The 22,148-nt window shown below is 45.6% G+C and overlaps 2 protein-coding genes across 2 annotated transcripts in view; both read left to right on the top strand.

The window, feature by feature from the left end:
* The window catches only part of NMT1 (N-myristoyltransferase 1), a 120,103-nt gene extending 104,067 nt beyond the window's left edge, over positions 1-16,036 (top strand). The window contains exons 9-12 of the mRNA XM_063138460.1: positions 6,695-6,865; positions 7,980-8,147; positions 8,433-8,570; positions 15,295-16,036. Coding sequence (XP_062994530.1) covers positions 6,695-6,865; positions 7,980-8,147; positions 8,433-8,570; positions 15,295-15,315 — 498 coding nt within the window. The 3' untranslated portion in view covers positions 15,316-16,036. The remainder of the gene's footprint in view (positions 1-6,694; positions 6,866-7,979; positions 8,148-8,432; positions 8,571-15,294) is intronic.
* The window catches only part of ERBB2 (erb-b2 receptor tyrosine kinase 2), a 278,816-nt gene that overhangs the window by 201,783 nt on the left and 54,885 nt on the right, over positions 1-22,148 (top strand). The window lies entirely within an intron of this gene.

Below are 22,148 nucleotides of genomic sequence, written 5' to 3'. Positions count from 1 at the left end.
GCCGCTGTTCCAGCCAATACTGCAACCTCCACATAAACATTTTAGAACCACTTGCAGTGGAAAAAGCCATCAGACAACACAACAATGGTCTATCATCTGAACAAATGGGGAACAAGATCCCCCCCCCCCTCATATCACTCACTCTGAGAATCCTAGAGTGGTGTGCCGAGAGGAACATTGACTTAACAGCGATTGACATATCAGGCAAGGACAACATCATAGCTGACATACTCAGCAGCCAGTACAGCCCCTCACACGAATGGAAACTGAACCCCGAAGTCCTACGAGAATTGTGCAATTCTCGCTAAGCTATTTGCAACAGAGTGCAATGCTGTCTGCAACAACTTCTGCAGCTGAGCAGGAATAGGAAGGAACTCCCAAGGTGATGCCTTCGCGCACACTTGGAACGTGACGTGACTATACGCCTTCCCACCCTTTCCTCTCCTGACCAAGGTGATAGCAAAGGCTCAGCGAGATGGTATGACCGGCATAATCATCATGCCATAGTGGCTGAGACAACCGTGGTTTGCCAAGCTTCTTCACCAATCGCAGAGCATATACCAATGGCTTCCCTCCATACTGAACCTGCTGACTCAGGAATCGGGCAAAATACAATACCTGGACCTAGACACGCTGAACCTCACAGCATGGAAAATAGGGGAGTAGACCATCCACAACTGTCTTCCCCTATACAAGCTATAATTGAAGCATCTAGAAAGCCATCAACTAGGAAATCCTACTCGGCAAAGTAGGCAAAATTTTCCACCTTCGCAAACAAAAACAGATTTAATCCTAAATCTGCCTCAGTACAGCAAGTCCTAGGTTTCCTTCTGTCCCTCCACAATTTGGGAATAAAATGGTCTTCCATTAGAACACCTGGCAGCAATATCAGCAGATATCCCTTCGACATTGACATCATCTCTTTTTTCCAAGCAACTAGTTAAAAGGTTCCTCAAAGGCCTCAGCAACATCGCTCCAACCATAAAGGACCTTGTACCAACTTGGAGCCTATCAGTTGTTCTTCACGCCCTCACAAAAGCACCATTCGAGCCTATGGCTACAGTTGACTTGAGATTTCTCACCCTTAAAGTTGCCTTTCTGGTGGCCGTCACTACAGCTCGTCACGCTGGACAGTTGTGTGCTGTAAGAATTGACCACCCCTATTTGGTATTCCACAAGGACAAAGTTGTCCTACATACAGACTACAATTTTTTGCCTAAGGTGGTTTCGAGTTTCCACATTAACCAAGATATAGTGCCCCCTTCTTTCTTCCCATCGCCGTTGACAATGCTTGAAATATCCCTGCATTCATTAGATGTATGCAGGGCTCTGTCCTTTTACAAGGACAGAACAGAGCGCATTCATCAGTCTCCTCGACTGTTTATATGCTATGGGGGTAGACAGAAAGGATACCCTGTATCATCACAAAGTCTAGCTTCATGGGTTACCCAAGTCATCAAGTTGTTGTATGAACTAGCGGGACTAACCCTGCACAGGACCGTGAACACACATTCCACGAGAGCATCTGTTGCCTTTATGCGAGGGGGTATCACTTGAAGACCTTTGCAAGGCAGCTACATGGGCATCTCTTTCGACGTTCGTGAAACACTACAGGATGGACATCAGGGCACGGTGTGACTGCTCGTTTGACAGAGCCATACTTTCGCAAGTTCTCCGATAGACACCGACCCACCTCCTGGTGAGTAAGCTTCTTAATCGTCCATGTGTGTGATGCACAGAGACCACGAAGAAGAAAGGTTGCTTACCTGTAATTGGAGTTCTTCGATTGGTCATCTGTGCGGTTACACAACCTACCCACCGCTTCGGTGTCATTTCGATACCGAGCATTTCTTTAAAACAACAACAAAACACTCTCAGTTTAATGGGCCACAATGACGGTCTCATGATAATAACTGAGGGAATGGGCTGGACCCCATTGGAGCATGCCCAGTGGGATGTTGGGGGAGGGGTTCCCGCCTAAACACCTGCTTAGCTATAGAAGTTCTCCTGATCAAAGCTCCGCGCAGGCGCAGAGCCCCTAGAAGAACTCCAGTTACAGGTAAGGAATCTGACTTTCTGTTGTTTTTCAGAGAGAGAGAGAGAGAGAGAGAGGCATGTAGCACTAAAAAACCTTCAACTATTTTTCTGATATTGGGCAGGTATAATCTACTAAAGGCTACTATTCCTGCAATTATCATCCAATTCCAACCAAGAGAAAAGTTAGGTTTCCCCCCCTCTCCCCAATTTCCCATTATAGTTAATAGGAAGCATACTGTAAATACTCAGTTTTCTGAATCTTGACTTGGGTTTGGAACTGAGCTGAAGTGGACTGTTACCAAATTGGTCCAAGTAGAAACAGGATGTTTTCCAAACTGCTAGATTGGGGTCTGAGTTGAATGGGGTGGGGAGTCAGTGCACACATCTTATGTGTGTATCTATCTACACACATCCACACATATTGGGGGTATGTACTTAACTCCTTTCCCTGCGTCAACTTGATAAGCAGATGAAAATTTGTGTTATGGAACCAGGTAACAAACTAGGCTATCAAACATTGTGGGGCATTACTTTTGTTATCAGTATTATGATAAAAATGAAACACAAAGGTTTGAATCATGGTGGCTCACAGGAAAGCTACTTCTGGTGTTCCTAAATGACATTGGCTGGACAGATTGTGATCAGTAGCGATTTAGAAATACTAACAACTGAGAGCCTTATGTGGAGCAGAGAGATACAATGTCTTCACAACTACTTGGTTTCTGTATCATCATCATCTATTTATGCAGCACCATAACTGTACATGGCACTGTACAGAGAGCAAAACAATTAACGCCCTGCTGAAATGGTTCAGAAATTAAAACTGTAACAAAAGGGGGGGTAAGGAAAGGACAAACGTAGGACCCAGTTTTCAAGGAGAAATACCTAAAACTTCAGAAAAAAGTTTTAAACAGCATTAAAAACTGAGATTGAAGAAGCAGTCCATAGATGCTCCAGAAGGCAGTTCCAGGAATATGGAGCAACTAGAGAGAATGGACAAATTTGAGCAAGAGAACAGTCAACCTTCAGGCTGGTCAGAAGCATGGTATGCAAAGAGCGAAGATTCCTGGTAGGGGTATAAAAAAGGATAAGAGCAGAAAGATAAGAAGAGGCGAAATCATGTAGCGCTTTAAAATATAGAACAGGGAGCTTATATTGTATCCTAAAGGGAATAGGGAACCAGTGAAGGGGCTTCAAGAGTGGAGTGATGTGATTGAAATGGCAGGCCAGATGAATGTTCTTAGCAGTAGAGTGCTGAACAGAAACCAGAGAACTAATGTGAGCCTGAGGGAGACCAGTCAAACAAAGATTACTGTAGTTGAGCTGAGAAATAAGAAAAGCATGGACTAAAGCATATGCAAAGGAAACTGTCAAAAAAGGTCTAATTTTAGCTATATTATAGAGGGGGAAACAACATGATATTGTAGCAGCTTCAATCTGTGGAAGAAAGGAAAGGGAAGAGTCAAAAATGAAACCAAGGCTGTGACCCTGCTCAACGGGACAGAGAGGAACATTATTCATAGGCCATAGCTAGATGGGGTGATATCCTGGGGCGATCCCTGGGATCGTCCCTGTGTGTCCACATGACACACAGGGGATGCAGGGAAGGATGATCCCTCCCTTGCCCCGGGATCTCACCCAACCCTTTAAGCACACTTTTTCCACTGTCTCGGGTTGATCCGAGTGGGCGTGCATCGTGGTTTGTCCTGGCTCCTCACGAGGAGCTGGGAACCACACACGGGGCACAGAGCTCAGGAGCTCTGTGGCCATCGGGGGTGGGGTGGGGGAGTGGGATTTTTTTTTAAAAAAAAAAACACGCCACAGCTCGAGCGCTCATGTGCTTCTTCGTTAAAAAACAAAACAAAATAGCGGGTGCAACATCCTCTTTCTTCCTGGATGTCACACACCGTGTGTAGACGGGGACAAACTCACGATCATAATATTGCGAGATCCTCACCCCTCAGTCATGCTAGACTCGTAGGTCTAACTGAGGCCATAGTAATTGAAAATGTATACTGGGACGAAGGTTTAGGGCAGTGGTTCCCAAACTTTTTCAGGTCACCTCCCCCTTGGTTCCACAAACTCATGCCCAGCGCCCCCTACCCTACCCTATAAAAATCATTATTCAGAATAGCGGTTTTCAACGACCCACCAAGGAAGATAATAACAATAAAATTCAAAACAGTAGCAATTAATTGAATACTTTATTCAAAATCCAATTGGGGTGCCCCGCCACGCTGGCTGCAAACAGAGGCGTTCGCTCTCTTTTCCCTCCCTCCCTTGGCAAGCCTGGGGCAGGTGCTTCCCATTTAGAGGGGATTCTAGGAGTTGAAGGACTTTTTTCTGTCTAAACATGCATAAAATTGTGCCTTTAACTTATCATGTCACACTAGCATGAATACAGGAATCAAATAGGATTTCCTTTTGCAGTAGAACACACTTACTTAGGAGTAAGCAGCATTTTGTTATAGGAAAGGATAATGTATTTTAATTAAAAATTTAAAATAATTTCTGCCACCTGGTACAGAGTTTTCCTAACGAAAACCTGGCTGGGACTGAAGTAGAGGGGCACTAATTTTACTGTAGTTATTGTCTTTAAATATGGTTAAATATTTATTTATTATTTATTTATTTATTACATTTCTATACCGCCCAATAGCCGGAGCTCTCTGTAAATATCCCAGTTACCTTGCTATTCTATTTCTACAATTCATTTTCTCCTGTCTTTTCTTCACCCTCTCTTCATTTTCAGGCTGAATCCTATGCACATTTACCTCAGAGTAAGTTCTATTGATCTCAGTGGGGCTTACTTCTGAGTAGACATACTTAGGATTGTGCTGCAGCTCTGTTTTTATGGTGACACAAGTTACACACATACCATATTTACCAAAAGAACGCTTGAAAAAAGGGGGTTGGACACCCTGAAATAAGCAAGGGCAGATATGAATTGTTTCAGCAAGCATTCTGGAAAAAGGTACTGCTGAAACTTCTTTAGCCAGGAAGGACCTGGGGAATTGCAATTCTCTCTCCCTCCCCCTTTTCTTTTCTTTCCCAATCCTGTTGTAGTCCAGATTTTTTTGGGGGTGGGAGCACACACAGAGACACACAGCATCTCTCTCTCTCTCTCTCTCTCTCTCTCTCTCTCTCCAACCCCCACTCCCCTCAAGTCTCACAATAGCTGCCGGGATGATTAGGACGGGGGGGCAGCAGCTCAGAGGGGAGATGGCCCCAACCTGCAACTCCTGATGGGGGAAAGGAGCCTGGTGATACCTTGCAGCAGCACAAGCAGTCCTGCTCCCCACCCACCCTGTTCTTGGCAGCTGCTCTGCTGCCCACCGTCCTCTGCGTGCTCCTTCCTCTCCACCGCAGGGCTGCTGCTCCCGCCTTGTGCAGCAACTATCGCGAGAGGTCTGCCGGGGCAGCTTGTAGGAGGGAGCAGCTCTGGCCGAGGGAGCGAGCGAGCAGCGGTGGCTCCAGCAGGAAAGAAGCCCTGGGCCCTCCTAGGCAGGAGAAGAGTGGGCAGAGCAGCTGAATTCGCCGCTGTTTCCTGCTCTGCTGCCTCCTGTGGAGCTGCTGTGGGCTTGAGATAGGAGGAAAGAGCAGCTGTGTGAGTGAGAAAGTCCTTCCTGAGCAGGAGCCGTGTGGGGAGAGCAGCTGAATTTGCTGCTCTTTCTTGCTCGGTCCCTGGGTTTTAGGACCTTCTGGAGAGACCACCTCGAGCGCCCCCCTGCCGCCCCTTTGCCTGTTGGTGCCCCCTGCCAGCGCCCCCCCTGCCATCCCTTTGCCTCTTAACGCCCCCTATGCAATCCCACCGCCCCCAAGGGGGCAATACTGCCCACTTTGGGAACCACTGGTTTAGGGGAACAAATAGCACTTCAGTCTTGGCCAAATAGACTTGGCAACAAAGAAGCATCCAAGCTGAAATATCCGCCAAACATGCCATGATACGATCTTGTGTATCAGAGGAGAGTTCTGGGGTTGCATGGAATCTTTCTGTTGCATATATTAATACAAACACTGCAGTTCTGGATCACATCACAGCTCAAATTTGAAGGGATATTTTCTAAACATGGGTGCCACAGGACTGCTCAGTGTACATAAGTTCAATAGTTGTTGGACTCATCTATAACAAAATGAAACAGTATCCTATACAGGACATCTTTATACTGTTCCTAGAGATAAAATATATGTACTTCTGTTCTCTGTGTTAGATAGTTATTTTGTATTTCTGAAGATAATGATACTGACTAATTGCAGAAAGGGAACTAAACAGCAGTAACAACTTTAGAATAGATTGCACAGAAACCATTGGAGAATGTCATAGAAATAATGCAGCCTTTGAAACTTCAGGTAACATCAGGCTGCCTTATACTGAATCAGACAATTGGTCTAGCTCAATAACATCTCTCTGATTGGCAGCAGCTTTCCAGGCTTTCAAACAGCAGTCATTCCTCGCTCTACTGAGTGATGTCAGAGGATTGAACCTGGGATCTTTTGCATCCAAAATGTGCTCTGGCACTGAGCTACAGCCCTTTCTCACAGATCCTTGGAGTAGTTTGAAAGCCATTGATCTAGTTGAACCTCTTCCTTCACCATAAAGCAAGATCTCTGATATCTAAAGCCTTTCTAAGCAAACAGATTTTCTCTCTCTCCCCAGACTCCAAAGACCTCAGGGCTGCGGCCAATGGAGCACAAAGACATCCCTGTTGTACACAAACTTCTGGCGGAGTATCTGAGACAGTTCCACTTGACCCCCATCATGAATCAGGAAGAAGTGGAGCACTGGTTTCTGCCCCAGCCCAATATCATTGACACATTTGTGGTTGAGGTGAGAGGCTTCCCTGGCACATAACAATCCATGAGGTTTGGTCACGCAGATGACTTGCATAGTCTGTCTTCCCTGTCGTGTTGAGTAACATAAGCAGTATAAATTACATTAAATGCATACATATGAAAGTTCAGATAGTTGTTCAGGCTGTAGAATGCAAATTTTCCAGAGTGACTGGGTTTTCTGATTCACCACAGCCCGCCGTGGCTTAAATAGAGTGTGTGCCAGGAAACTTTTGAATATTCAAGTCACAGCTTGTCATGTTGTGCTTACCCAGAAAGGGTGGGCTGTTGGCATGGGTAACAAACTACCCATGGGCTGTTTTAAGGTTGTGGGTGGTTTGTTAACCATGCCAACAACCCACTCTTGCCAGGTTTGGATGACAAGCCACAGTCATGGCTTACATATTCAAAATGGCCACCCAAATATGCCACCCCGCCGTGCCCTTTTTAAGCCATGGGGAGCAGCTTAATTGTGCAATCAGGCACATTGTCTAATTTATTTCCTTAACATTGAATGGGGATTCTTATATACTGAGAAACTAGTTTTTCTCCTAGTATCTGTGTATGTGTGTGTATATATTCCTAGGAATGGATATAAAGTGCTGTTAGTGTTGTGTATTGCTGTACTTACAGCTCAGATTTAAAGGGAATTTAGAAGGGACCTGGTCTACACATGTAGCCAAATGAGGTCTAGAGTTCTGGGGTAGTAGAATGGACTTTACCAGTTCTGACTGCATATGGGAGGGTGGATGCCGTATTTGAATGCTCCCCCCATGTAAAAGAAGCTCCCTTTTAGTTAAGAAAAAACAACAATAAATCTAACTATCAGGGGACATTCTAGCCAAGCCACTCCTTGTTGTGCTAATTTTCTACGTGCAAGGTGGCATTCAAAAATCGTATTTCCTCCACATGTAATCTGAAGTGGTACAGTCCATAGAGCTCTTACCAACTGATTCCGATCTCATTTTGCTTTATGTGTAGACTAGGAGTGTGCTTAGGAAGGACCACTCAGATCTCCTCACTCTGCTAAGTGGGAATGGGCAGGCATGAAAGTAGACAACTACTTTCTCCACAGCTGAAGATTGCCAAAATATTGTCATTGTATTCTCCAGAACACTGATGGGGAGGTGACAGACTTCCTGAGTTTTTACACACTGCCCTCCACCATTATGAACCATCCTACCCACAAGAGTCTGAAGGCAGCCTACTCCTTCTACAATGTCCACACCAAGACACCACTTCTTGACCTCATGAACGATGCCCTCATACTTGCCAAGTTGGTGAGCTGCTATCTTGTTTTGCTTACTTATTTAACCCCCTTTAGCGTAGTACTTAGAAAAACATATCAAGAAATGAATCTCACTATCTCATATATCAGTGCCAGGTAAATGTTGCCTGTCCATAAGTGGGAGGAGGCCTGTAGAGCAATGCAGAAAAACATTTCTGAATATCTGAGCTTTTTGTTTTTAAAGCAAGTCTCCACCTTTCTTGAGAAAAACATGTTACTTCTGAATGCTACTAAGTATACTAAGGTGACTTCTTCTTTTTATGATCTCTTTGAACAGAAGGGCTTTGATGTTTTCAATGCACTGGATCTCATGGAGAATAAGACCTTCCTGGAGAAACTGAAATTTGGTATTGGAGATGGGAACTTGCAGTATTATCTCTACAATTGGAAATGCCCCAGCATGGGGCCAGAGAAGGTAGGTAGTCACTGCTGTAGAAAGTCATGGAAGGATCTGACTGTGGATAAGCAAGTGCCCTAAGAGAAGATGTTCACAAATACTTCCAAAGTATGATATAAATTGAGCTACAAAATGTGTCTTCTGCCGGCAAAGGAGCTTGGTTTTTAGAAACACAGTTTCTAGTCCTTGTGTTTGGGGAGTTGAAACCTGAAAAACACTGAAGGAGCATTCTGTTGAACACTTTAGAAATAAGGTCTGATCTGGACAGGATTTTGTGTAGTTGGAGAACAATCATGATTGTTCTATTTTTGATTTGTAGCCTTTCTTGCCATATAAAACACCGTACAATTTCTACTTGAGGAAATAGTAAGGCCATGCTGAACTTGAACTTGAGATTTCCATGTCCCCATCCAATCTACCATGCTGCCCCCCAAGTCCCTATGATCCCCTTGTGTGTCTCCCTCTTCCTACAGAGACTTGATACTCTTTGTCTTATGAGTTCCAACCCTTCTGTCTTAGCACGTGATCCAATAAAACTCAGGAAGTGGAGATTATGGTCCAGTTCTGGGCTCCACAATTCAAGAAGGATGCAGACAAACTGGAGCGTGTTCAGAGGAGGGCAACCAGGATAATCAGGGGTCTGGAAACAAAGCCCTATGAAGAGAAACTGAAAGAACTGAGCATGTTTAGCCTGGAGAAGAGAAGATTGAGGGGAGACATGATAGCACTCTTCAAATACTTAAAAGGTTGTCTCACAGAGGAGGGCCAGGATCTCTTCTCGATCCTCCCAGAGTGCAGGACATGGAATAACGGGCTCAAGTTAAAGGAAGCCAGATTCCAGCTGGACATCAGGAAAAACTTCCTGACTGTTAGAGCAGTATGACAATGGAATCAGTTCTTCTTCGTGGTCTCTATGCATCACACATATGGGCTTTGTGCCTGCGCAGAGACCAGACCGGAACCTTCTATAGCTGAGTGGAACGTTTTTGGCGGGAACCCCTCCCACACGCTACCGCGCACGTCCATGGGGTTCCCGCCCTTACCTCAGTTCTTCGTCGTCCGCCATTGTGCTTAGACCATAGAACCAAACCTCTTAGCGTTTTCTCTTTAAAATCCTTTTTTACTTCAAATCTTTCCTCTTTTCGCTTATTTCTCACTTCTTAACATCTTTTCTTCTATCTAAAAAAAAAAAAAAATTTTTTTTTTTTAGTAGTTAGATTTTCCTCAGCGATTTCGATCGCGGCGCTTAGCCGTATGGCAGTTAAGGCCCCATTTCGCAAGTGTGTGAAATGTGGAGCTAAGCTCCCTCCAACTGACGGGCACTCCCTGTGCGTCCTGTGCCTAGGTGAAGGCCATAAAGTTGAGTCTTGGCTGAATCTTCGAGGATGCACAAAACGGCAGCCAGTAAGTCCGTTGATGACCGTTGCACTGAGGTGCCTGGACATTCCAGAGCGGCTAATAGGGCTCAGATACCCCTAACGCCTGGACAAACGGCAGCCAGTAAGTCCGTTGATGACCTTTGCACTGAGGTGCCTGAACATTCCAGAGCGGCTAATAGGACTCAGATACCCCTAACGCCTGGACGGTCACTGGCGAGTTCCACGGCCAGGAAAATCTCCAAGAAGGCCCGGACTCCCAAATCTTCGAGGATGGACAAAACGGCAGCCAGTAAGTCCGTTGATGACCGTTGCACTGAGGTGCCTGAACATTCCAGAGCGGCTAATAGGGCTCAGATACCCCTAACGCCTGGACGGTCACTGGCGAGTTCCGCGGCCAGGAAAATCTCCAAAAAGGCCCGGACTCCCAAATCTTCGAGAATTGACAAAACGGCAGCCAGTAAGTCCGTTGATGACGGTTGCACTGAGGTGCCTGAACATTCCAGAGCGGCTAATAGGGCTCAGATACCCCTAATGCCTGGACGGTCACTGGCGAGTTCCGCGGCCAGGAAAATCTCCAAAAAGGCCCGGACTCCCAAATCTTCTTCTGAAATGGAGAAAAAGAAGAAGAAGAAGAAGAAGAAAGACGCGGAAAAACCCTCGTTAGGGTCATCCTGCACGGCGGAACCGGCTAGGAGTCACTCTACTCCTCCTGCCATACCGACCGCTTCGATACCGAGGCCTCCCTCGGTATCGAGATCCCAGTCGGTACCGATGGCTACGGTACCGACACATCCTCCCAGTCTATCGGAGGGCGAGTTGCGGGATTCGGCTTCAGCGGCCTCTTTCCGAGAGCCTGCCAGGCTGCAAGAAGTTCAGGGACTAATCCCTCTACCGCCTTCACCAAGGCACACTCTAAGGCGTCAATGGGAAGGAGCTTTTCAATAGTCTTATCCCCAATCAGTATGTGGCGACTATGTATGGGATCAATATCGCCCACAACGATACTTCCAGGGCGACCACCAGTACCCTCAAGAAGAATATTATGCACACCCTCCGCCTACGAGGATGTGTCATCTACCGCTGCCTCCACCGCCCGCCCACCAAACGTCCACGGTGTCGACGCCTCGACACCGTACGCAGCCATCGGCATCGACTGCCGCGGTTACCACGGTACCGACGGAACATGTAGACCTCCAGGTGGTTACAGTATCCTTGCCTGAGGATAATTACCCATCGGATTCTGAGTCGGGGTTGTCGGCTACTCCATCGATGCCTTCACCAGAAGATGAGGTTCATGACAAGGACCCTTCTTCCCCTTCCGACGATATGGTCAGATTTTTTGACCATATGCTTAGAATGGCTCAGGCATTAGGACTGGAGATCCAGCAAATGGATGAATCGGCTGTCGATCCAATCTACGACGTTTTCCAGTCCACAACCAACCAACGACTTGCCATCCCTATTCCACATGCTTTAAAGCAAACGGCTCAATTATCTTGGAAAACACCGGCTATGACTCAAGCCACATTGAAAAGGCTAGAGACCCTCTATCGAGTCCAAGAGGAAGATGTACAGTTTCTGGTCCAACATCCCAAACCTAATTCGATCGTAGTGGAGTCAGCTCAAGGCCACTCACAGAAGGCACATTCTGCACCCGTGGACAGAGAGGGCAGAAAGTTGGACCATACGGGCAGGAGGATTTACTCCTCTGCCTCTTTGGGCATCAGGGCATCAGCCTACGAGGCTACCATGGCACGATACCAGCTCTTCCTCTGGGAGAAAATAGGATCACTATGTGAACATCTCCCAGAGGACAAAAAAGAGCTGGCACGAGTTTTCCAGAGTGAAGCTTCAGCCATAGCCAGGCAACAATTGTCGACAGCGAAAGGTCAGCAGAGGCAGCAGCAACAACAGCTCCAAAGCAAACGTCAGCCCGACTTCTCTAAGAAGCAGCGGGTTTGACTTCTTTATCCCAGATCCACCTCCCTTTGCGAACCGCCTAGCACCACATTACCATCAATGGGAGTCAATAACATCGGACTCCTGGGTGCTCACTATCATCAACTCGGGGTATGCCATCGAGCTCGATGTCCTTCCTCCTTCTTCGGGGGTGAAAGTAACGGCGCCATCCCCTCCTCTGCTTCTCAAGGTACAGACCCTCCTAGCGAAAGGAGCCATCTCTCCAGTACCCGCAGAGGAACTCAACCAGGGGTTTTTCTCCCAATACTTCACGGTCCCGAAAAAAGATCTGGTAGCAGACATTTCAACCACCCTCAACCTGTTGGTCTCGTTGGGTCTGTGGGTCAACGAGGAGAAATCCATCTTGACCCCACAGCAGAAGCTGGACTTCACAGGGGTAACCCTATCGTCTCGGGACGGGAGAGCATACCTGCCCTCGACCAGAGCAAGCACCCTTCAAGAGTTAGCCATCGCTACCGAGAGCTGCCGAAAGGTCTCGGCATGGACAATTCAGAGGCTATTAGGCTTGATGGCAGCTACAACTGCAGTCATCAGGTTTGCAAGACTCAGAATGAGAATATTGCAGGCCTGGTTTTTCAGAACTTTCGATCTTCGACACGATGCCCGGCGAACTTACCTGTCGATCCCGACGCAAGTAAGGGCATCTCTGAAATGGTGGTTTTCGATGTCGACGCTCCTAGAAGGCGTTCCCTTCCAGCAAGAAACTCCTTCGGTAACGATCATGACGGATGCATCGTTGATCGGATGGGGAGCACACTGCGACTCCCTCACAGCTCAGGGCCGTTGGCCTCCTTCCCAGAGGGAACATCATATCAACCACCTAGAACTGCTAGCGGTGGAGAATGCAATAAAAACTTTTTCACAAATGATCGAGGGCCGAAACGTCCTGATCGCGACGGACAACACCACGGTAGTGGCGTACATCAACAGACAAGGTGGGACAAGGTCTCATCCTCTGAATCGATCGGCACTCAGGATTTGGAACTGGTGCATAAAGAGAAATACTCACCTGACGGCGATCCATGTAGCAGGCAAGGAAAACATCATCGCAGACGCCCTCAGCAGGTCTTTCCACGTCGACCACGAATGGGAGCTCGATACCGAAGTAAGGGACGATCTCTTTCGGTACTGGAGCCTCCCTGCTGTCGATGTCTTCACTACCGAAGAAAACGCAGCTTGTTCCAGGTTCTGCAGCAGAGCAGGAAGAGGAAAGCACTCGCTAGGAGATGCTTTCACCAGAACCTGGAAAGGAAATCTTCTTTACATCTTTCCTCTGTTTCCACTGTTGACGAAGGTGCTGGCCAAAATCCAGTCGGACAGGTCGGACTGCATCCTTATCACACCGTGGTGGCCTCGACAGACGTGGTTCTCCCACGCCCTTCGACTGTCGGACGGGAATTACATCAGACTCCCGCCGATACCGACACTGTTGTCTCGACACCAGGGCAGGGTTCGACACGCAAACCTGTCGACCCTCAAGATGACGGCATGGAGACTATCATCCATTCCTCCTCTCGTACCAAGGATTTAACTGTAGACCATATATTGTTGGCATCACTAAAGCCTTCAACGAGAAAATCTTACGCAGCAAAGTGGCAGAGATTTCAAACTTTTGCCTTGGAAAACGATCAAGCACCTGAATCTTGCCCTTTGTCATTGATTCTCAAATACCTATTTGCACTTTATCAGCAGGGACTCGAACTCACTTCCATCAGAGTTCACTTAGCGGCTATTACGGCTTTTCATCGAGGCATGGATGGTTTTACACCTTTTGTACATCCAACATCGAGGAAATTTTTAAAGGGGCTTAAAAATATGATACCAACAGTAAAGAGTATCGTTCCACCATGGAGCCTATCAGTGGTGTTACAGGCATTGACAAAGAAGCCCTTCGAGCCCATGGCCTTATCTGACCTTAGGCTTCTAACATTCAAGACTGTCTTTTTAGTAGCCATCACTTCTGCTAGACGTGCAAGTGAGCTTAGAGCTCTCAGGATAGATGCTCCTTACACTATCTTTCACAAAGATAAGGTTGTGTTACGCACAGACCCTGCCTTCTTGCCTAAGGTAGTGTCAACCTTTCATCTGTCCCAATATATCACTCTACCAGTTTTCTTTCCGAATCCAACAACACCTGTTGAGTTTTCTTTACATACACTTGATGTAAGGAGAGCTCTTGCCTTTTACAAGGCTAGGACAGAGAGTTTTAGGAAAACAAAGCAATTGCTTATTTGTTATGGTGAGTCTTCTAAGGGACTCCCTGTTTCATGCCAGCAACTGTCACGCTGGATTGTAGAGACAATTGAACTTGCTTACTCTATCTCTAAACTAGAGCTTGTGAAACCTGTGACAGCTCATTCTACCAGAGCTGTCGCAACATCTGTTGCCTTCAGCAGAGGTGTTCCTTTGACAGAAGTCTGTAGAGCTGCAACGTGGTCCACTCCGTCCACGTTTGTTAGGCACTACAGTTTGGACACCCGTGCTAGGCACGACTGCTCGTTTGGAAGGACAGTGCTCTCGGAGATCTTCAGATGATGCACCAACCCACCTCCAAAGATATGTCAGCTTGCTACTCGCCCATATGTGTTGCATAGAGACCACGAAGAAGAAATGCAGGTTGCTTACCTGTAACTGTAGTTCTTCGAGTGGTCATCTATGCATTCACACAACCCACCCACCATCCCCACTTGGTGGTGTGAGACTTACAAATGACACAGTTATACGTGGAATGTACTTTATTGAAATTACACTCATGTTTATGGGGGCACAATGTCGGACTCCTGTAAACTGAGGTAAGGGCGGGAACCCCATGGACATGCGCGGTAGCGTGGGGGAGGGGTTCCCGCCCAAAACGTTCCACTCAGCTATAGAAGGTTCTGGTCTGGTCTCTGCGCAGGCGCAAAGCCCATATGTGTGAATGCATAGACGACCACTCGAAGAACTACAGTTACAGGTAAGCAACCTGCATTTACCTAGGGAGATTGTGGGCTCTCCCACACTAGAGGCCTTCAAGAGGCAGCTGGACAACCATCTGTCAGGGATGCTTTAGGGTGGATTCCTGCATTGAGCAGGGGGTTGGACTTGATGGCCTTACAGGTCCCTTCCAACTCTGCTATTCTATGATTGTATGTTGAAACAGAACTAGTCCTTGTCATTTTGTAGAGGTGTATGAAGAATATTGAATTTGCAGAACTGTTGAACTGAGCCATTGTGTGCTTTCACACCTCTTGATGACTCAACCCTGTCTATATTTAACACTGTAACTGCTGGAGTATGCTGCCTTTTGTATAAAATGAGAGGTCACTAATCAGTGTACAGATATGAAGAGGCAAAGTTCTTACATCTTTCCTAACCCTTCCCTTTATCCTGGCTGTTTTCCATAGGTTGGCCTGGTTCTCCAGTAACCAATAATCTCTGGAGAAGTGCAGACAGAACCGCTGAAGAATTGAGCCAGTGTGGAACTGCTGGGTGTTACGGTTCAGATTTCCATGGAAGTGAGACCCTCCTGTGGAGGAACCAGCTGGCGCCCACTGCACTAACCATGTGAACCATCCACTGACACGCCTGATGATTGTATCATGTGCCACTGAGTCTGCCAATGTGTCGGTGTCAGCACTTGGCCTCTTCTTCCCTCACCCCTTGTACAGACATGATCAAGGGAATGTAACTGTTGAAAACTAGCTCACAATTGGCATATATTGGAGTTAACGGGTTAATAATAATAATAATAATAATAATAATAAATATTCTATATTCTATATTTTAACAATGTTTGCTGTTCGCCTGAACTGGAAACCGGGGCTAGAACAACTTTTGGGAGCTGCCTAGCTTTTTGTCTTAGAAATACTGTTTTTAAAAACCCCAATAAAAATGCCCCAGATTTATTTATTCACAGCAAGGTGGGTCAGTTGGTGGCAGGAGTGTGGTGTATGATATTCTGTCACCCAGCCATATCTGGTGCTTTTTTGTGCCCCAAAAGACACATTTGAGCTGTAGTGTCATTCTCTGGGATGTGGTTGGTCTAGGCTGGTGAGTTTTGAAGTCCAATGTTCAGTCTTGTGCATGGATCAAATGGCTGTTATGTTCCAATCTCCCTATTCAAATAAATTCCTCTTAGAAATCAAAGGGCTATTTAGAACTATAGCAGTATAGAATCCTTGTTTCATGGTGGGATGGTGTATGTAGCCAACCCATTTCTTGACTCCTGGACATGTACTAAAAAGTCTATAGTGAAATACTTGAATCACCAAAGTAGCAGCCAGTGCCTTTTGGTTCCTAGATTCTGTTTTGACCATCCCTTGCTCTTTGACAGCAGTTCATCAAGAGATGGAGTTATTTGGGGGCTTGCAATGTCTTGAACTACAGCCTCACCCCATCCATCTCTGATTTGCTCCTCCTGTATTTTCCAACAACAGAATCTCATGCATCAACCATTCATTCAAACCTTCCTGAGCTGCAATATCTCCCTTCTATTTAAGTAAACGCACCACTCCTTTTGCTGTCAGCTTGTATTGTCTAGCTTTGAAAATAAGCATTTTGTGCTTCTTTCCTTTGGTGAAAATGTGCTCATGTGATGAGAAACTTTTATGGTAATTATGCCATTGTCTATCTGCATAAACCATAAGAGAAAATTCCATGCAAGCTAGAAGGAAAATGGCTATCCATAACTGAGCTTTATTAATGAATAACTTCTATGGGAAATGGCACCTATTATTTTATGTAATTGAGTTGTGTTCTTGCTCCTACCTTTTCCATTATTTTCCACAAGCACATGTTTGCTACCAACACAATTAGCAAGATGGAAGGATCTTTGCCACTAACCCTCTGTACTAGAGAAGGTTCTTTCCCTATGCTGGAAAATTCTCTCCAAAAGGGGAAGTGAACTCTATGAAAGATCTTCTCTTGTTTGCATGTCACTGCAGATGGTCTGTCAGAAAGCTGAGGTTATGCGGTCTCAGCTTTTCAAAGATGGCTGAATAGAAGCTGGGTCTTGAAAAAGGGACCAATCAGCATCCTGTGACTTTGTAAAGTGATGCCACTTGAGAATGTGAAAGCTTGGACATGTAAAAACTGTAGCTGTCAGTTGTGATGGGAAACCTATTTCTCCCTTGCTGGGTCCTGTGAACGTCCTAATAGGTGAGAATAGCATTGAAGTGAAAATACGCCTCGGTAGAGGGCAGCAGATTCCCCTGCATCTGGCCCTCACAGGCCTAGGTGGTCCCCTAGGACATGCCCGCTCCTGACTGCTTCCAACCCTTCAGAGCAGTTGGGCATGGGTCCACCTCTGTCCTTTTCCTAATGCCAGTGGAGGAAGAAAATACACAATTTCCCCAGCCTTGGGGAAATCGCATTTCTCTCTTTCCCTCACCAATGGGGGTCTTAAAGGCCATATTAACAGGGCATTTAAGGCTCCCATTGGCTGGGGTGGTGGTGGACAGAAATACGTGATTTCCCTAAGGCAGGGGAAATGGTGTATTTCCCCCCTCCACTCTAATGGCAACTGCTTGCGCAGCCTGGCTTCTTGGAACAGTGCCACGTGAGCAGGGCTCGAGAGTTCTTTAAAGCTTAAGTGAGAAGCATGGAAAGGTATACCTCTGTCTTTGCCAAGCCAATGGCTTTTGCATGCAGTTTTCATCTAGTTCACATTGGTAACCTTTGTCTAGGCCATATTACTTCAGACTGCCAGTGGAGGCTCATATGGCTGAATATGCCTCTGTCTGTATAGAAAATTAACCAGTCAGGGAGAAGGCTGGACTAGAAACCTTGATTAGGGGGTTGGACTCGATAGGCGTCTTCCAACTCTACTATTCTATGCTTCTATGATACTTTGCATCTACTTTTCTATGTGGAGGGGTTTTATTTTGTTTTTGTATGGAGGAGCATTTCATCATGAAGTGGTGCAATCCAGATAGGTTTAGCTAGGCTTCAGTTGCAGGTCCCTCCAGTAATTATGGAAAACAGGAAACCCAGGTGGTAAAGGGGACAGCATTTCTACATAACTTACCTTCAGTACACTTCATCCAGGTGTTAACTTGTTCAGAAAGCAAAAGACATTGTGATCAAAGATGCCCAGTACTAGTGCTGATAAACTAACAGTGTCCAGTACATTCTCCCCAAAAGGTGCTTTACCTTGATGATGGCAATCCACCCAGTTTTTTTTATTCTAGAGACTGCCTTTCCTTGCTTCAGTGGGAACGGGGACCTTTCATGAAGGCTCGATACTTGTGGGGGGAAATGTTATCCATTAAACCAGAAAGCAGCTTGTGTGATTATTGTGGCATGCTATGGGCTGTCAGAATACCTGTAGGAACCTTTTAAATTTCTGCTTGCACTCTTCACTTTGAACTTTCTATGTCAGCAATCAAAATGGTGGGACTTCAGTAGAATAGTCCTAAAACAATTATCTCTCTCCATCTTTGCTAGTGCTGTCCAAGTTGCCTTTGATCTTTCATGGTAAATCCATTACTACCTTTTCAGAAGGAGTATCTTGTCTACCACCTCAGAGGAGTTGGACAAAATACCCCTTGAACTTCCAAAACCTTCATTTTGACAAAATTTCCTGAAAGCTAAGACTACATTCCCTTTCCCCCCCTAACATTCCTTTGTGCATCTGCATGGAGTTGAAAGTTTGGAGTTTTCAGTCTACCTGGCTGTTTGCAAAAGCACTATTGACTCCAAGTCCTGTACTTTGACAGACCCTTGTCTAGCATTTTTGTCTGAGCTTTTTCACATAGGGTTTCTGAGATGAGCTGTGATGTTGGTAACTTTGAAGCCCCAGACTTCAGGCCTGGGCTTTTGTGCATATATTCCTATCTTGCTATATTACAGTCTGTATAGCATTCTTTATATATGATAAATGTGTGACATTCCTTTTCACTGCCTTTTTGCCAGTTCTGTGTGTATTGGTGGGAGGCTTAACATGTTTGTTTTGGCCAAAGAACTGACAATTGTGCCACTGCTCAAAGACACATAGCTTTTGATTGTCTTGAATAACAATAGTGCATTCACAAACTAGATAAAGTTGATACAGAGACTGAAACCACTACACTGTGTGGTTTATTAAGAGACCAATGCTTTTTATCTAAGCAAACAGCAGAGAAAATATTTCATAAAATGGATGTGTTGCAACAGGAGGTTTCTGGCCTGAAAACCATTATTAGAACACTGGTTGGGTTAGTAGAGTTTAGGATTTTGACAGTGGTGCCCCCAGACGGGCTTGCTGACCCAGGGAAGGGAGGATGAAGATAGTTTGGTGGACCACCATGTCAAAGGGTGATAAGCTTTCTACAGATTCAGTATTTAAAGAATTAAATAATATTTTTCAAGATTGGAAAACCAACTCAGAAACATGTCCTCATTCTAACCAAATTGAGCATGAGGCAAGTTTTGATAGCTCCTTTTCCATCCTTAATCTCACCCCATCTGATCCAAGGCTGCTGCTAATTGATGAGTACTCTGACTTTGCCTCTGACATCACCCAAGTGAAAGACAGGAATACTCTGATAAATTCTACACAATTAGGCCCTGATCTTATACTAATAGACCGATCATTGGATATTTCACGGCAGTCCTCTCCCCTTCCAGTTGAGAGTGCTGGGTGATCAGTTGCATCCCAAACCATAGAGAACAGGGGAATAAAACTATTTTGAAAAATGGCTCTTTGGGAGAGAATTTCAGATTATCTGCAAGTGGTTGAACACAACTGGCCAATTAAAAAAACTAGGGGGAATAATAAGATCAGAAGAAGAACTCTTAGTACAAATTCAGTCCATCCTGGGGGCATCCCTGGATTTAGAAAGAGGCATGCATTGTTAAATGCCTGTCACAAAATGGGAAAAGAGGCAGTATTGAACTAATTTCTGTGTTTTATTTATTTATTTATTTATTACATTTATATACCGCCCCATAGCCAAAGCTCTCTGGGCGGTTTACAAAGGTTAATTTTGGTCCTTACTGTACAAGTTCATTGACAGAGAGCTATTGTTTGAACTAAAACAACCCCAAAACAAACCATGTTGTTTAGATATGAATTCCACATGGCCTTTACAAGAGAGGGAAAGAGAAACTCAGCTTAAAGTTGGTAATTCGTGTGGTAGGAGTTCGGGAATCACCATAGAGATGAAAGGAAGAACATACATCCTAGATCTAACATAAGATATGGGCTTGAGGATCAAAATCCCCATTTCACAAACAAACCACTTCATAGAGATTGGACAGACCTTCACAGGCCAATGGCTCAAGAAAATTGTAGACTTTGGGACAATTATAAAAAAACAAATTTCAAAAACCCAGAGACCTGCAAATCATTTTGAAGACATCAGTAATGACTAGTTACCAACCAGAAAGGGCTGGGTATAATTTCCTGGAACCTGGCAGGCTGGGGAAACAAACTGGTGGATAAGGAATTTGTTAGAATGCTCCAACAACGTTATACAATCTGCCTGCAAGAGACATGGTGCCGTGAGCACAGCCCACCATATCTCCAGGGCTATACATTGTTTAGTCAGCCAGCCATAAACAAATGTTAAAAAGGCCGAGGAAGTGGGGGTTTAGTAACCTTTATTTCAATAGAATTGGCAGGAGAACAAAGATGGTGGACTTTGGACTACAAAATAACTACCTTTTACCCCTACAAATTAAAACTGAAAATGGAGCTATCCTTTTTGTATTAGGGCTGATTCGGATCAGCGAATCCGGAGCGGAGCGACCCGATCCAGACCTGCTAAATGCAGTTCCAGATTGGGTTGAAGGACCTGCAGATCGAACCAAAGTGGTTTGCCTCTGTTCGGATCGCTTCACCTCGATCCGGAGCTCCGGATGCCATTTTGAGCGTCTTTTCCCATTGACTTATATTGGAAAAGAAAAATGCCTATAACTTTTTTGTTTTTCAAGATACACACATGTAACTGGGCACCATGATAGCTTCCACATAGACCTTAGGCATGGCCACTCTGAAGGAAATTGGATCATCCCCTGTTCTTTGTGGTCTCTGTGCATCACACATATGGGCTCTGCACCTGAGCGAAGCCCCGCTTCGGGAATTTTCCATAGCTAAGAGCAATTTTGGGCAGGAACCCTTCCATCTCCACTGTGCATGTGCAGGAGGGTTCCCGCCCAGATTCCCCAGTTCTTCTTCGACCGTCTTTGTGACTGCCTCATCGGGAACCTTTGTTTAAGGTTAAAACAACAAAAATAGCTAAGACTTACTTCATTCGCTCTTGTTTTTCTTCTATATAACATTACTCTTCAACTTTGCTTCCTAAATATTTTTTTTACCTCATTCCTCTTCTCTTTTCTACCTTGGACCGCATGGACCCCAAGGCCCCATTCAAAAAGTGTGCCCGCTGTGGGACAAAACTACTGCCCTCAGACGGACACAATTTTTGCGTCATTTGCCTTGGAGAAGGACATAAAGTTGACACTTGCCCTCACTGCCAAGCCTTCTCGAAGCAGACAAGGAGGCATAGGGCTGACAAACTGCGGGCCAAGCTGTGGGAGAGAGCACTTGCGGTGGTAGATAAACTGACCATGGCTTCTGAACAAGAGTCATCAGTGCCTCCAGCTCCTGTTGTGCCTTCATCCAGTCGAGCAGACACCCCCACCCCTACCCCGGGATCCCCCGTAACACCAGGGCGCTCCTTAACCACCTCAGTAGCAAAAAAAAAGCTATCAAAGAAGGCAAGGACTCCTAAGTCCACAGAACTCTCAAAGAAAAAGAAAGCAAAATCATCCCATAAACATGACCACAAGACAAAGGCATCGACATTGACAAGAATGACGCTATCTACTCCTGTTTGACCATCGACAGGTCAAGCGGCTTCAATACTTGTCCCCTTGACATCGATGGTTGATCCGATACTGACTGCTTCATTGTCAGAGGGTGAAATTAGAGATGGTGCATCCCTCCAATGAACGAACCAACAATGCTCAGAATTCGAGTCAAGCAGATGCTTGACCCCGATAAGAGACTTACCTGCTCCTGTAGAGAGTAGACCTGACTTCTGTAGATCGCCTACTCCTTTTGATCACAGATCAGACCATTGACGTTCACCCGACTCTGTCCGTTCTGTCTGGTCCATTTACAGTTGGTATAGAGAAAGAGAATGCTACTACTACTCCAGACGGCACTGTTCTTGATCTCCTGTAAGGGAATGGGAAAGATAGTCAGAGTGGTCCCTTCCACCTAGACCTACTTACTACTATAGAGATTGGCAGGAGATCCGTGATCGGTACATAC

The sequence above is a fragment of the Elgaria multicarinata genome, chromosome 11, assembly GCF_023053635.1.
Source record: "Elgaria multicarinata webbii isolate HBS135686 ecotype San Diego chromosome 11, rElgMul1.1.pri, whole genome shotgun sequence".
Lineage (NCBI taxonomy): Eukaryota > Metazoa > Chordata > Lepidosauria > Squamata > Anguidae > Elgaria > Elgaria multicarinata.
The sequence above is the reverse complement of the archived record's forward strand: the minus strand, read 5'-3'. Positions and strand labels throughout refer to the sequence as shown.